We start from the raw sequence: 16929 nt of genomic DNA on the forward strand, positions 1-16929 counted from the left end.
ACTCCTGTTGTTACCCCAACTCTGTGGAGCAGACAAAATGTAAAATGCAATATGGATGTCTAATGACAGAGAGAAATGTGAAGAAACAACAGAACTAGAAGAAATTATTTTTAAAACATTGTAAAGATTAAATTAATTCTTTCTGCCTACAATGGACAATTACTACATGCTGACTATACAGGTAGCTATACAAGGTGGTGTTTGGGGTGAGGAGGGTCAAATCCAGAAACTGGGATATTTATTCTAACAAGGTCACAGAAGTTACTGAGATAAGAGATATGTCTATGACTGGAATAGAAGCCATTAGTATCTATAGGGAAATATTCTAGCTGATTTAAAACACAGAACCTCTGGAAAAAGCAAATAAAAGTCAGCAGTCACTATTGGCTTTCAGGTAACAACCAACTACCATTGGGACATCTTCTTAACTTGATCAGAAAACTTCAAACTTCTCAGCAGAGTGGGCTCTCCAGTCAACAAGGTCCCCAACAGGGGAAACCAGAACAGTTAAGCTTTATTCAATGTAGGTTTTAATCTTGAAGTTCGGGAATTGGGGAGATTTAGTCATTTATTTTTGAGCTCATGGAAAGAAGGGGTTGATAGCAACAGCTTACCCCAGTTAGCAGGCCGGCTCCCTGCACAGCTGTGCTGGCCTATTTCAATTAGGATCCTTTAGGACTTACATCACCTCTGGTATGCCAGTCCTAAGCTGCTCGTGAGCCAGTACTGCCAATCAAGCCCGAATTCAACCACATGGTATGGTTTTTATGATGTAGACAGAAAATGACATGAACTTGTCTCATTCTGGTGAAAACACAGTTTCAAGCCAGCTCTCTAGAAGAAGAAAATTAGTAAAAATGGCAAGACTGTAAAATTTCAATTAGACACATTTTCCTGTGATTATCTCAATGCACTTAACCAGTAGGTTATTCCTGATGATTCAAGGAATGCTCTCACTTCAAGAACAGACTGTGGTCCTCATGCAGGGGTCACTTCTGGGTCATTCTGATCATGTGGCCACAAGAAATAGTGGAATAGGCATAATGAGGAAAGGAGAGAATGAAACATATCAGAATAATCAGACATGAGAAAGTGTCATTCCTGGAACCTGAAAATAGCAAATTAAAAGCAAAGATGTCACTTGACTGAAGACACGGGACTACCTACATAAATTCAGGGAACACTGTATATGTGGAGAATTAGAGAACCATCTGCCAGCCCCTATATGTCCTCTCTGCTCTTAATTTTGTTCCTAGTTATGATGCCCATATGTACAAAGCATTCTACAGGAGCTTCAGAGGTCTACAGTACACTGTAATTTTTTGAAAGAGCTTAAAATTATATTTGAATAAGTAATAATAAAGGAGAAAACCAACACCAGGCCACGTCTCATCCAACATAATTCCTATGTAAAATTCACCAGAATAAATTGCATTTTAAAAAATGAGTAAAAGGTACAGGGGTTAATCCCAGTTTACTGATTAAAAATACACAAACTCTGAATTTAATTTTATTTTAGGATGGAAGAATGAGCTCTCTGCATTAACAAAGTGTAGTAACAACCTGCCCCAGTGTGTGCAGAGGGCTGCTCTACTATATTGATAAAGGGGAATCAACGTGTATTAACACACATGTAAAGGCACAAATAATACATTCATTTATTCCCTCTGTCTCTAAAGTCTTCAATATCCATGTAACCTTTCAAGGGAAACTTTCCCGGTATAACAGGATTCTTTTGTAGTTCACTAGTGACCACTATTGGACATATTTCTCTCAGCTTATAGGAAGCCACAGAACTGATGCATATGTGAATAAGAACAGGGTCAGAGTGTGGTTCTGACCAGATAGAAACACTAAATCCTGGAAACTGAGAAAACAAAAATGTCACTAACCATGTCTAGACAAGAATCTTTAAAAAACCATGAAGAAATGAATGTTCAAAGAAATGACTATGCTCTGTAGATTTCTGCGAAAAATCCTTAGGCTTGATTTAGTCAAATGAAGCATGCGAATCAAAATAAGTGTAGAACAAACAGTCAGAGAGGTATTTGTGCATGAACATGGACACACACACACACACACACACACACGCACACACCCCCTCCCTCCCTACACACAATCTTACGGCAGGTCACAGTCTGCTGTAAATAAGGGATTTAACATTCATCGCACAAGCTAATGGTGCTTCTAGCCATCCAAGATAGATCCACTTAGATAATAGTGGAGGAGAGTGCCAGAGCGACTGAAGGGAATGGGCTATTGTGTTTGACTAGTTTCCATGTATAAATTAGTGCAGAGAAGCAAAAGAAATTCAACAGAAAAACACATGTACTTTATTATAATTCCGAGTGTTGTTCTTGCAGCTCCCACAATAGTAGGCGAAAGAGCTTAAAACCACTTAAAAGAAACAAAAAGCAAATGCAAATTTGATTAAATGCCTTTCTGACCAGAAGCGATTTGACTTCAAGTTTCGATGGACACATATGTCAATGGCCGGTCATGGTTTTGCCACATTTCTTTTGAACTAAACAATTGGGACAAAGGAGGGAGAGTGTCCTCCTTGGGAAAGATGGGGAAGATTAGGTTATGTGGCAAAATTTGACCTGAGCTTCAGGATGAAATCTCTTTATTAGACCAACTGTCCATTGTGTCTAGAGTAAAAGAGAAGTTTGTGATACATGCATGAGTGTTGTGTGAAAATATGGGAGGTAATGTATAAAAGATAAAAAAAGATATAGGAATCTCATTCTTTCAGGAATAATGTTCCAAGGGGAAAGGACTTGGACAAAAATGAGGGTAAACAACACTGAGTATCTGTATACAATTCGAGAACGCTGGCATGGTACAGATGATTCTGATGTCAGTGATAGGAAGGCTGCTTTGAGGCAGAAACTGAGTTTGCCACTAAACAAACAGGATGTTTTAACTTAAGTAAGAGGGAACTTTTGAAGTTACTTAAATTAATTGTAGGAGCAAACAGCCTATTGTAAAATGTCAAAGAAGTATAAGAAAAACAAGCTTCCCAGTTCAGTTTCTCTGCCAGACAGGGTTGAACACACATCACACTTCTGGTTCTAAGTCAGCAGCTGATCTGGCTAATGGTCACTTTGTTTTAAATCAATAATTTAATTTTGGCTACAAAGCTAAAAGGGTCAGTTAAGTACATATCTCTAAGGGCCAAGAAGATGCAAAAAGCCTAAATATCTCCAACAATGATTGCAGATCAATCTATACCATTGCTTCCATGATTGCTAAACATTTTACAACCACAGGATAAAGTAAACAAGTTATATTCTCTCCATTATTTGACCTCTGGGTTCACATGTAAGCTGCTTTTTTATCTGTAAAATGGGCTTAAAATACCTTATTTGTAAGGTTATTGATAAGATAGGTTGTAATGCTTTTTAAATACTGGACTGGTAGTAGGCACAGTTAGACACAATTCATGGGGGTATTACTGGTGATGTTATTACTCTGTAGAGGGATGTATGGGGGCGCTCAAGTTCTCTTTCTTTTCTAGCATAATATTCAGAATCTCAATTCATTTACATGAAGACATAAAACAAATGGGTTTGATTTCATTTTACCCTCACAATACAACTATTGTAACTTAAAACAAAATATATTTTAAGTCCTTCTGAAATAAGCAAATGCTCCTTTTTATCCCCACAAGTCCAACTATATGCCCAAATACTCATATGAAGATTTAAGATCTCAAAGAGGGTATAATACATTTACCAAATGCGTAGCAAAACAATCTATTACTGAATGGGCAAGGTTTTCCAAAGTGTAATGAGATCATACTTTCTTAGGAAGATACCAAAAAAGCAATGTACCGGTAATTTGCTTTATGATGCAATGTAATGGGAAAAGAGCACAGTTTTTAAAAGAGTCACAAAGTGGGAAAGACGAGGCAAACTAATGGTGTGCATATAAGTAACATGTCCCAAATGGAAAATATGAGATGCCTTTCATAATTGCTTGCTCCAGTAGTCATAATGCACACCTAAACATTCCATTTTTTCTATTCCTCCGAATAGCTGAAACTTAGTTTATTCATGCTTACACCCCAGTTTGTCTTTAAGTTTCTTTATGTCTTTAAAACTTGAAAATATATTTCTATATTTACAGCATTTACAATGTAGAACTTTGTTTTCATGGCAACAAGGATGTAAATTATTAAGGAATAGAAATATGTAAACTAATCACTGTCTGATCATTCCAACTGATGAATCTTCTTGGAGTTTTCCCATTTATACCAAATGACTTTGCTTCTCTTCTTCAAAATTATAGCACAGATCAAATTTGTCAGCCTAACCAGAACAAAACATTCCTTCACCATCAAAGATTCAATGCATCATATGCATTCATTGCATTTTTACCTTGTTCCTTCCTCGCCTTGTTACCTTCTGAGGAAGTTCTGGCATGCCACACTTGGGGCAGGGAGAGTTACAGTCACGTTTGTTTGGAATCAGTGTGTGCAAATTTTGGAATCAAACCTTCAGATGAGGTTTACTAAGCTGCCTGCCCAGAACACTCTGGTTTAAAAAAATGTGCATTGCTATTAATATTTTGAGTGTAGATTTTTTTTGGACAGTAAATGTTCATTTTCTGCCCATAAAACCAAGTATGAGTCACAACGGAACATTTACTTTGAGTCAAAAATGCAGTGTGTGCTGATGTTCAAGAGCAGAGCATCTTATCACTGTGACTGTGGAAAGCAGCCGTTCGAAAAGTCATCATTTTCTTCTTCAAAAGTAGATCTGAGATCAAAGACCATAATCCTCAATTCATAAATACTAGCATTAACTTGCATCCAAAGATGACTTGCAGTAATTATGAGCTCTAATCTGGGTTGGCAGCAACGAGGCTCTCCCTGCCTCTGTACCTGGTTCTGTAGCACATGTGCACACAGAGAGAAAAATTCATAAAGGCAGGGGAAAGTCCCTCACAGACCATCCTTCAAAAAATTCCAGGAACACCACGGTGAGTGTGGTTGATTTCAGAATGTCTGTTACCCCAAATCTAAGCCTACACATCACCATTAATTCTGGCTCCTCAGCTCACAAACTCTATGCACTATCTCCCAAAGTTCATGTCTCAGTATTATCAGATACCTCTAACTCCGCAAAGTCTTGCAGAGCTTATTTGGCTTGGGAAGATGGTGCTAAAGTTCTAAAATCAGTAGTTTTATTTTCTTATACGTCACGTAAATTATTTTACCTGGCGTTTGAAGATAAAGACACACACACACAGAGACACACCACCACCACCACTACCACCACCATCACCACTACTCCAACAGCACCTAAATGGCAAATAGCAACATATTGAAATGAAAAGGCATTTACCAGGAGCAGGAAAGTCAGAAAGAAGAGCGGTGTGCCAGGAGTTGCCCGACGGCAGCATTCCATGCCTGGATCCTTGCCGGAGTCCGTATCGGACACTGAATAAGCTGCTAAGTGCTCCTCTGCCTGCTGTCACATCCAGTACTGGTGCTAACACTCCAGCCCTGCCTATCAGCTTCCATCAGCCCCGCTCACATTTCCTGACCGAGGGGTGGGTGGGTGGGTGGATGGGTGGGGGGTAAGCTGAATGGAATCTGTCTTGGAGCAGGCAGCCAGCCAATCAGGTTCCTGCTAATCAGACATGCTGAATAACAAAGCCAGGGGGACAGAGAAAGTGTAACAGTGGAGCGGAAAAAGGGGGGAAAGGACGAAAAAGAAAGTTGTGCAGAGCGTGTAGCAGAGCGAGAAAAGAAATGCAACAGATGCAGAATCGCAAAAGATGAAGCCCAGTCCTGTGCTTTTAACAAACCTGGTTAGTTCTTTGTGAGATGCATTTCTATTTGCCATTTGCTTATGCTGATGCCTGATTTTTTTTGTAAAGTACAGTAGCTCCCTGTGACTCTGTATTGTTCCATTCAGGAGAGAAACTTAATCCCTGTCAATATATAACATATGCCATAAAGGAAAAGAACCATAGACAAAAACTGACTTAATGTGCCTTTTAAATGTGTTCTGTGCAACTGCTTTATTCCTTTTCCATAAAATTCCTCTTTATTTTCCCCCTTGACTTGAAAAAGAGAGACTATATGCATTTTTTGAACATTTCTCACTCTGCCTAAAGTGGCATAAGTTACTTGGTCTATTAATGACTTGATCTGGCAAAAAAAAAAAAAAAAAAAAGCAAGTTGCTTCTTTGTAAAGTGACACATTAAACATCCAAGGTTTACTAATTTTAAAGGCACAATTAGAAATTTAGATCCTCTAGTTTAAATAGAAACACATAACAAAGACTCCAGGATGAGGGGATGAGGGAGGCTGAAATTTGGGGTTGAGGAACAGCCTGGTTTTGACATACTGCCAACTCTCAACTGTCTGCTTTAGCAGGGGGAGGGAATGAAAGGATGGATTAAATCCTCAGTTAATCCCCAAACCTTTTAACCAACAGTTTAAGCCTCTTCCTTATCCACATCCTTTATCAGAGCTGCTACAATGCAGGCAAAAAGGTTGAACTGAGTTCTACCTCCTCTTCCCTTCCACTGTTGTGAGAGGTCTGGACTAAGGAGATGATCTGAGAGGTCCAGTCCAGCCATGGAGGAAGTGCTAATGAGCAGCAAAATGACAAGGCCAGTGGCAGCATAGGGAAGGTCAGGCAGCTTCGGAGTCTGGGTAACCCACCAGCATGCAAGCTATGGCTCTACCAGAGAAGGATTTTATTAGAGATTTAGGAAAAGTGTCAAGTGTCAAACAAGGATGTCTCTCCTCTTATCTGCTAAGGAAATCATTGAATTTTTGAAAGAATGAAACAGTAAACTTAGCCTTACATTTCTGTAGGTAGGCCACCAGAAAGTGGTTTTTTGCTAGATCTTCTGATAGCCCAGCAGTATATTTGGTGGAGGTAGGAGACATTTTTGAACGAATGCTCTTTCCTTTCATTAATAAAAAATAGGCTTGACAAAAGGCTTGAGACACACAAATATGGAAAACTTGATCGAATCATAACAGGCATGTGAATACAGGCAGGTTTGCACATACACATACTTGCAGTGTTGCTGTCAAAAAGGTGAGGAAAAGCAGGTTGTTCAACTTCAGGTTACTTACTTCATATGGTATTATCAATTAAGAAGGAAGAGTTTCAAAATCTCATTTTCAACCTGTTAGGGAAATCAGGTCATACAAGGATTCACTTTTTTTTCTCCCCTGGAGATATGGGTGGTATGAATTCCTAATAAAGAAGTCCTCTTCTTAAAATAAGCTTTTCTCTTTCAGGAAGAATTGTTTTACAAATCTCTCAAAAACTAGCAAATGCTCATAAGTTAGAGTATTCATACATACAGGTAAAAATGATTAACTGGTGTTATCTGAAATCCTCATCACATTAAAAATAATTGATTAAAATAAACTCATTCATAAAGTTAGGTTATGTATCTCTCTCTCTTTTTTTTAAAGATTTATTTATTTATTTTTACAAGCACTGGGTACAGTCAGAATCGCCAGAGGGTGAGAGAATTAACCAGAGCGGAGAGCAGAGCAGGCAGACTGATGAAATACACTGCTGAGGGGAGCAGCGGGCGGGCGGCAGGAGAGGTCTGTGTGCCTATGTATCTCTCTTTAAACATTAGAGCTTTGTGTTACAGGGTTTTTGTTGTTGTTGTTATTCTAATCCGAGTCATGAGCTAATAAGTTCCACCTAGTTCTCTACAATGGAATATATTAACCAGCACCATTTCTCCCTCATCATATGCAAAATCACTTCTTAGACAAATTCAAGGAGAAAACTGGGCGGAAATTACAAACTGTAATTTCTTTACAATTTGTAAAGAAATAGGAAAAAAATTCACATGATTAGAGAATAACTAGTAGCTACTTTTATGCTGGTCTAGATGCCTTTCTGCTTTGGACAAAATACTGTCTAGACATTTTGAGTCTGCCTTGGAGTCTGATGAACATGCCAGTGTAGAGCAAGACAGTCACCTCGATGATGTCACCAAATACTACTGTATTTTTAATTCAAGCCCTCATGCATTTTTTGAATGACTAGAAGATACTCACCACAGTGTCCCAGGCTTCCGGTCCCTCTGCTCACAGTATTTCCTCTCCTGTCAGGGATGCCCAGAGAAATGAGGAAAAGCAATTGCACAGTCAAGAATTATACACTGCAGGGTTAGCACTGAGCTTACTGTTACTTCAGATAAAAAGAGAATAAAGTCAAGTGGGGTGAGGGTGATGGGGGAAAATTTATGGGATCAGCTACTTTTGATCATTACCAAAGTTTATGTAGTAACCTTTAAAGTATCTTCAAAGTTTACAAAATGATTTTACACTCACGGTCTCATTTGACCTTTATGACTACTCTGTAAATTTGGTTAAGTACTCACCCCATTTCACACAGGTGGAAACTGAGGATCAGAGGTGTTAAGTGACCTGCCTCAGGTCTCGTTAGCTAGAGTTGGCCTTTGAGCAGGGTCTTTTGATTCTAAACCACTCTCATGTCATATATACCTGTGTATATACTTATGTATGAGTTCATGTAAGTGCGCATGCGTGCGTGCATGTATGTGCATGTGTCTGTATGTATGACATGCGTGTGTTTGGATGCATGTGTTGCAGTGGTATCACACTGCTGGGGCACGGATTATAGTGAAGACAGAAGCAGAAGACAGACTACCCAGGTTTTACTATGGGTATATGTTACCTGACAATGGAAAGTATCTGCTTTTAGTCTACAGCTTCTCTGTCTCCCCACTCTGTCATTCTGAAAACCTTTGTCAGTGCCAAGAAAAAAATAACCCAAACTCTAGGTAGTCTAGATCCATACTAAAGGCATCTTGAGAAAGGCCCCTTATGGCATCTGAGCAGGGCGTCGGCCAAGTTCCTTTTTTCCTTTTCAGGTATCTAAATTAAAGCCGTCTGCCAGTGTCTGAGCAGCAGCAGCAGTGAGGCCACTGTAATACTGGTTCCCAGCTCCCTGCACAATATATTAGGTGAAATGAAAGCAGAAGCAAGAAAGAGTGTCAGGGCTGTCTGAAACATCATTCCAAATGGTATGGATTTAACAATACTTAATTTAAAAAACACCAGCTTGGACAGGAGCAAGCTGTTAACATTCAGTGTGCTTTATGGCAGGAAAGAGTGAGGTAAACGCTCAGAATTTCTCTCCCTGGGGAGAATGCGTTACAGTGTTCACGTCGGAGCCACCTGTCTCTTCCTGAGCCTGGGCCTCCTGGTTTGGCCCTCCGGTTGCAGGAACTCGTATGGAGGGGCTTCTGTAAAGAATTTGGGGTAGGGGACTTTGATGAGCAGGGTAGGGGCTCATCTTCCCTCTTGAAGGAGGTGGTTCTGGCAGTGCCTGAGCCTCACTATCCTCACAGGCATATGTAGAAGTTATCTGATTCCCCTGGTTAATTCTGAAAATTAAAGAGAGGGCAAAATAGTGTATAGGTAAAACTAATAGTGCCAGCAGCAGTGATCAGGGTAGAGCTGGAATTTAAGCAGGAGTCTGTAGTTCCCTAACTCACCAAACACCCACTTAACACCAAGGTAATTAGCATGTTTGCCACAATTTTCAAATCACTTTCACCTATGACCTAATTGACCTGAGCAGAAACTTTATAAGGCAGACAGTGAATATTATCCTCCATTTCAGGTAAGGAAACCATAGCTTTCTATGTTAAGTGGGCTCATTAAAATTACTTATTTAGCAGGTGGGAAATTGGAGCTATATCTAGGGTCTTTTGATTTTTCCTCTGGACTTTCTGAGAAATTATCAAAAATATCTACATTTATTGAGAGTTTCCCATGTGCCAGGCACTGTGTAAATTTATATAATCTTTAAATTTACTTACTTACTAATTTATGTAATCTTTAAAATAATCCTCTGGGGTAGTTACACATATTTTTCTCATATTAATGTTATTTATGAGGGATTAACTATCAACATTCATCCCAATCAATGCCTTCCTCAAGCGCAGAAGACTGAAATCTCAACTACATTTCCTAGATTCCCTTGCAGCTAGGGAACTAGATGAAACATCTTTGGCTATGTATACCCAAGAGTTCTGGAAGGAGGAAAGTGAGGCAGAGGTCATACTTTGCCCTCTCTGCTAGTAAAAATGGTCACAGAGCAATGTGGTATATCTGCAACCATGCTTAAGCAGTCATTACCTCTGTGGGTACCAAGAGGCAGGCTTGGAGCATGCAGCTTATCCACTCAATCAGTGGGCATGACTTTTGCAACTCTGGCATTTGCATTCAATTTTTCATTCAGCAGGTGACTTACTGGTTATGGAAGAGGTGGCAGCTACTGTGGTCATATATATATTGCTCTACAGTAGCATGGGAATTTTCAGAAAGCTTAGAGGAGAGTCTCTTTTCATTAGCAATTCCAATTTTCTGTGAATTAACTAACAACCCATACTACAATATTTTAGGCTGAAATTAGCAAGTGTAAATTATATTCTTGACTAATGCATTCCCTTTAACAGAAGAGAATAAAGAGGCACAGAGAATTGAATAACTTGTCCAAGGTCACACACTCAGAGAAAGGGAGGTCTTCTGGGTTCTAACCACCATGCTACTCTGACTTTTTTTAGTCCAATGGGCCACAGGAGTTCAGAGACAATGGGCGTTTCTGCTGGTTTGAGAACTCAGTGAGGAATACCCAAGTGGAAGAAACAGAAATTGAAAAAGAGCTGGAGATATTGTACACAGAGACTTATAGGAGGTAAAAAGAGGGGGCAGGCACTGCAGGTGAGGAGAACAAAATAAGGAAAGAGAAAGCAGGAAACCAGTATTTTAAACCTCAGTCCACTTATTTAGGCTGCTTGAAGATGAAAACATCTATTTGAGAATTCTTTGTCCCATGGTTTCACCTATATATCCACCATCTACAGTGGTAACATGTTATGACATCTGACTTTGAGTCAGGCCCTGAGCTAGACTCTCACACCAACACTTTCATCTTTTAACAGCTTAAAACACAAACAATATAAACAAACACAAAATGGGCTCAGAAACTTTCAGCAATTTGTTTCCTTAAAGTCTTCCTGGTAGTAAGTGACTAGCAGGGATTTGAACTGTCTGGCACCAAAACTAGGGCTATTTCTACCACCTCAGGAAGCCTCCAGAACCCCTCTGTAACTGGCTGGGGCCAAGATGCTAAGTACCAATAGTACTAGACACCCTGAATTAAGCATTGCTGGGGATAGGAAGATGTAACCTGGCTGTCTACATATCTTTCAACTTTTCAAAATTCTAACGGAATTCTGGGGAAAAAATCATTTCAAAATCTAGATTCTAATCCCAGGACTTTCTTTCCCCTGAGCGAAACAAACACAGCAAAGCACTGCATTAATACAATAGAATTGTTGGACAATTCTTTTTCCCCCTTTCTCTACAGTCTAGGGGTATGCCATAGATCACAGAGGCTTGTTATTGAGTTGGCGTCAACAAAGACCTATTAAGCACCTACTGTGTGTAAGACACAATTAATAGAAAGTTCTGGCAACAGATCAACTGTCTATTGTAGCTGTTTTGACATAAAGAGACACCAACTTAATCTGAATTATGGTTGTAATATTCACATGTTAAACCCAAGTGTAATATATAAATCCAAGGCTCTTGATTCTTAGTTCAGTTCTATTTCCATGACATCATCCTCCACAGATAAAATAATTATACCAGAGCCAGACAATAAGGTAAAGGGGTGTTAACAGATTTATAGACAATATAGAAAGAGCAGGATTAAAATGCAAAAGCCAAATTCCTCAGTGTGGCATTCAAGGACCTCCATGATCTGCTTCCATTTCCAGGATAACAGAAAATTACACACCAGCCCAACTGAAATACTTGACATTACCCCAATACTCCAAGTCCTCCATGGCAGGCTGGCTGTTCATTCTGTCCTTTATAACTGGAAGGCTCTTCCTTCCATCTGTGCCTTGCTTGCTAAAATCCTTTTAACCTTAAGGTGTAGATAAATATTATTCTTCCATGAAGTCTTCTACATAATTGCATTAGATAAATATTTGTTAAATTAACATGTGAGTTAATTAACATATGCTATGTCTACAGATATGGTGGTGGGCCAAAAGAAATGCAACAGGGGAAAAAAAAGTAAACATGAGAATGACAAAAGAAAAGTTAGTCTCTGATAATGATGAAAATAAAGATTAAAATTTAAATAAAATTTGAATTTCAGAATAGCAATAAAACCATGGAAAATCAGAGCACTCTTCTCATAAAATAAATTATTGCATAGTCTTCAATTTTATTCCTATTACATGCTGATAATATTTGTTAACACCAACTAGATGAATGATTTCTCTGTGAACTTAACAAAATTATCTCCTCACAATTATAAATACTGTCAAAGAAATATTGAAAACTGTCAAATAATGAAACACTGAAAAATAACCTACAACTAAAAGTAATGTATAGTTTATGTTCTCCAGTTCTGAAAAGGTTTGTGGACAAAATTCCATATTTTGTCTTCTTTTATTTGAAAATGTGGCGAGCCTTTTTTTTTTTTTATGATTTATTTATTTATTTATTTATACAAGCACTGGGTACAGTCAGAGGCGTGGGAAGGTGAAAGAATTCACCAGAGCCAGAGTGGAGAGTAGATGAAGTACACTGCTGAGGGGAGCAGCAGGTGGCAGGAGAGGTCTGCACTCCATGTGGGACTCTCACCCAGCGACTGGGGATCAAACCGGCGCCGCAGAGGCTGCGGGCAGCTTCGCAACCCAGCGCTTAACCGCTGTGCCACTGGGGAGGCCCTGGTGAGCCTTTTTTTGAAAACACTTCCTTGAAGAATTTGGAAGCTGATAATATGGCAAAAAAGGAAGAATATATAGATAGCAACATAGAGAACTGAATATAAGCCAGGAACAACAAAACATTACCAATAAGTAGGTATCCTGAGGGGAAATATGAGTTGTGATGGAGAGAACAGCTATAAGAATCCAGAGTTATCTATTTTCATATGTGCACTTCCTAGAAGTTAAAATCCAGTTTGGTTTCCCAGTCCTGAAACTGGTAGTTATAGAAAGTATAGGGATCCAAGAAAAAGGGGGAGACCCACCCTCAATAGACATGATTGCAGGGCAGGAGCCATTGCCTTTGGGAGCAGCTAGATGGGACACAAGTCTCGGCCTTGAGATTTCTTGAATTTAAGTTCAGCTCATGAGGGAGGAAAGTTTGCAATGCGTCATATGCACATTCTTCTAGGAGAGATACTAGTGGGTGGTAAATGTTTGGACTGTGCAAAAGAGAGAGAGAGAGAGAGAGAGAGAGAGAGAGAGAGAGCGAAAATAAGGAAGCAACAAGCTTTGAAGCATGTGACATTGATGGCTTTGTCAGTCTGCTCTAGAGAGCTTTGTCCTGATGGTCACACTCACCAGCTTTGGTTGTTGGTATTGATATACATGTCTTCTCTGCTCTCCACTCCCTCTCCTCTGTGTCCTCTCACTTTTCTATCACTTGGTTTGGGATAGAAATGCTCATGTTGGCTGCAGAATGTTCTTTAAGTAGAGAGTGTACTGTAATCATTTGCATTTACCTTTGTTCTCAACAGCTCGGTTTTTAAACTACAACTTGCATTTTTTAAGGGGAAAAAATTCTTTTACATAAGATACCTGTGACAGAAATATTACTTGTCTTCCGAATGTTTACTATTCTTTTTCTGCTTTGGTAACAAACATATATAGCCACCCAGAAGACATTTCCTAGCTTCTCTTGCAGCTAGGTGTGACCATGTGACAAAGTTCTTACTAAGGAGATGTACCTGGAAACAATAGGTGCACTTTCAAATAATGTACTTGAAGAGAATTTTATGTCTTAATGTTTTCCTCCTTTTGTTGCTAGAATGACGATGTGTAGGATGGACCATGAGGTAATGCTGAAGTAGATAGTGTGCCAGAAAGAGAGCCCTGATGGCTTTATACTCTGGAAAATTGTAATGCCCCTAGAACAGCTTCCCCTTCAGACTTTTACAACACAAAGAAATGTATTTAATACAACATGCATGTTTTAATATAAATATGGATGGTAGGATATTGCAAAATATTAACTACATAGTACAAACAATATGTTCCTCTGTCAGCTTATACTATTGGGACACTGCAAACCTGACCCATTTCATACTGGCCATGTGAACTTCCATACTGATTTATCAATGAACTTTATAAACTTGGACTTGACTAATAGCTGAACAAAAAATGTTTATCTGGAACACCACTGAGATCTTGCAAAACTACCTAGAATAGTTTTGCTTATGTAGCTCAATTTTGTAAAACTCTTAATGGCAAATTCTAGAGCATAATGGTCAAATATAAAAAGCATGTTTTAAAAAGACTAGTATGTCTCAATTTTTAGATAACAATAGCCATAATACTTTGAGTTTCCATCTTTGCTTTGGCTACTAGGAGCTTAGAAAAGAAGTTTGTTAAAAAAAAAAATCCTGGTGCCTCCCCTGTTGGTGCAGCGGTTGCAACAGCGCTGGGCTGCGAAGCTGCCCACAGCCTCTGCAGCGCCAGTTTGATCCCTGGCCACCAGCAAGGGTCCCACATAGTGCGCAGACCTCTCCTACCGCGCCCGCTGCTCCCCTCAGCAGTGTATTTCGTCAGTCTTCCTGCTCTGTTCCCGACTCTGGCTCTGGTGAATTCTCTCACCCTCCCGTGATTCTGACTGTACCCAGTGCTTGTATGAATAAATAAATCTTTAAAAAAAATCCCGTCAATATTGATATTTAAATTTTATTTCATGAAAGTGGTTCAAGTGCTTTCTTTCTCTCTCTCTCTCTCTCTCTCTCTCTCCCCCCCTCACTCTCACTCTCTATAATTGTACTCTCAACAGTCTTTCAATGTGTTGGAAGAAGGTGGAATATAAACATACAAAAGTAAAACACTGTAATTGCAAAAAGGGAGCTTGCTATGAGTAATTCCAAAGGAGATGGGGAAATAAGAGTGATTTCATGCTGATGAAAACACTGTTTTTCTTAATCCTGGTGGTGACTAAGCTTTATCTTTGCATTTATGATTTATTAAGTTTTCCAAGTTTATCCTAAACTTTTTAAGGTTTATATATTTGTTATTTTAGTTATCTGCAGAAAATTTAAAGTTATTTAAGAGAACTTATTCAAACGATTTATTTATACAAGCACTGGGTACAGTAAGAAGCATGGGAGGGTGAGAGAATTCAACAGAGACAGAGCCGGGAACAGAACAGGCAGACGGATGAAATACACTGCTAAGGGGAGTAGTGGGCACAGCAGGAGAGGTCTGTGTGCCATTTGGGACCCTTGCTGGTGGCCGGGGATCGAACTGGCATTGCAGAGGCTGCGGTCAGCCTCGCAGCCCAGCGCTCAACTGCTGCGCCACCAGGGTAGGCCCTCGATTATTCTTTCTTATATGTTACTTCCATTGGTAACATGCGATTCAAATGGGAAAAGTAATTCCTCACTAATCAAATTAGAATTCACATAAAACTATACAATTTCATTTGTACACTTTCTATTAATCAAATTTCTGATTTATCTGAAATGATTTTCTTTTCAATCTACTATTATAGATGACATTTGAGGAGGTAGGTCAGTGATATTCTCAGTAACCTGAGATGTAGGGCTTTTTCCATCTGGCTCTGAAGCACAGAGTCATGAGGAAACTTGTTTCATATATTGTACACATATATTACTGATCTCAAAAACCCAGTTAAAAGAGTTAATGAATCAACTGTAAATCATTTCCACCATCAAAGGAATAGCAACAACTACTCAACTGTTAGACTGTAAACCTTGAAGGCAGTATTCCCAACTTTGACATGGTTACCTACCACATTTATTAGCAGGAGTCTAATAAATGGTGGTTAAATGTAGAATTTAAAAAACACAAATAGCATTAACATATGATCCAGCAAGTCTAATTCTGGATATATACCTATAAAAAATAAAAACAGAATGAAGTAGATATTCATATACCCATTTTTTCACAGTAGCATTATTCATAATAGCTGAAAGTGTTCCTGGATAAATGAGTAAATGGAACGTGATGTACACACACACACACAAACACACACATACACACATAGCCACACATATTATTCAGCATTGAAACAGAAGGAAATTCTGACATATGCTAAGAGGATGACCTTGAAGACATGTGTGATTCCATTTATGTGAGGAATCTAGTGTAGTCAAATTCATGGAGACAAAATAGAATGGTCATTGCCAGGAGTTGGGGGGAGGGGAGAATGAAGACTTAATGTATAATGCATACAGAGTTTCAGGTGGGGAAGATAAAAATTTGAAAAATGGATGTTTGTGATGACTGCATAATAATTTGAATGGACTCAGTGATACAGAACTGTTACAATGGTTAAAATGCTAAATTTTATATATTTTTAATAAAAAATTTAAAGAAAAGAAAAAAAATTTAAAAAAATGTACCTCTGTACCTATGTAAAAGTCATTGCAATGAAATCCCCTGATGTGAATCTCAATCCTGGTGCAGAATAACTGGAATTCAGTGTGAAAATTGATAGGATGAACTCTGTCAGATTACTAAATTTCTTACAAATAAAATATGAATAAAGCACGTATAAGTTTTTACCAATGCTAACTTAACAATGCCACCCTCACTCAATAGGAAAGCAAATACTGGAGAAGTAGGTCTCTGGACTAAGTTTTTACATATGTAGGTTAGATTGGATTTTTCAGATGTGACTAAGACTGTGCTCCAAGGGCCTTCATGCTCAGCTCACTCTTCCTGCTGCCTGGAATGTTCTCACTCTTCTATTGATTATACTCTAATGGTTTCTCACTTCTCAGCTTAAAAGTTCCCCAGAGAGGTTTTCCTAGGTCAGGTAATCTAAACTGGTCTTTCTAGTTGTCTATTTTCATTGCTTTCTTGAACAGGACCTGTCAGAGTTC

At 38.9% G+C, this 16929-nt stretch overlaps 1 protein-coding gene across 4 annotated transcripts in view; it reads right to left on the reverse strand.

Moving 5' to 3' along the window:
• Nucleotides 1-16929, reverse strand: part of ADAMTSL1 (ADAMTS like 1) — an 861052-nt gene that overhangs the window by 346620 nt on the left and 497503 nt on the right. Inside the window, exon 1 of one of the 4 annotated variants that reach the window (XM_037494100.2) lies at nucleotides 5352-5548. The exons of the other annotated variants lie outside the window; for them this stretch is intronic. Within the exon in view, the coding sequence (XP_037349997.1) occupies nucleotides 5352-5414 (63 nt within the window). The 5' untranslated portion in view covers nucleotides 5415-5548. Of the gene's footprint in view, nucleotides 1-5351; nucleotides 5549-16929 lie in introns of those variants that run through there. 4 annotated transcript variants of the gene reach the window in all.

Source organism: Talpa occidentalis, unplaced genomic scaffold, assembly GCF_014898055.3.
Source record: "Talpa occidentalis isolate TD23 unplaced genomic scaffold, MPIMG_talOcc4v2.1 talOcc4.7, whole genome shotgun sequence".
Classification (NCBI taxonomy): Eukaryota; Metazoa; Chordata; class Mammalia; order Eulipotyphla; family Talpidae; genus Talpa; species Talpa occidentalis.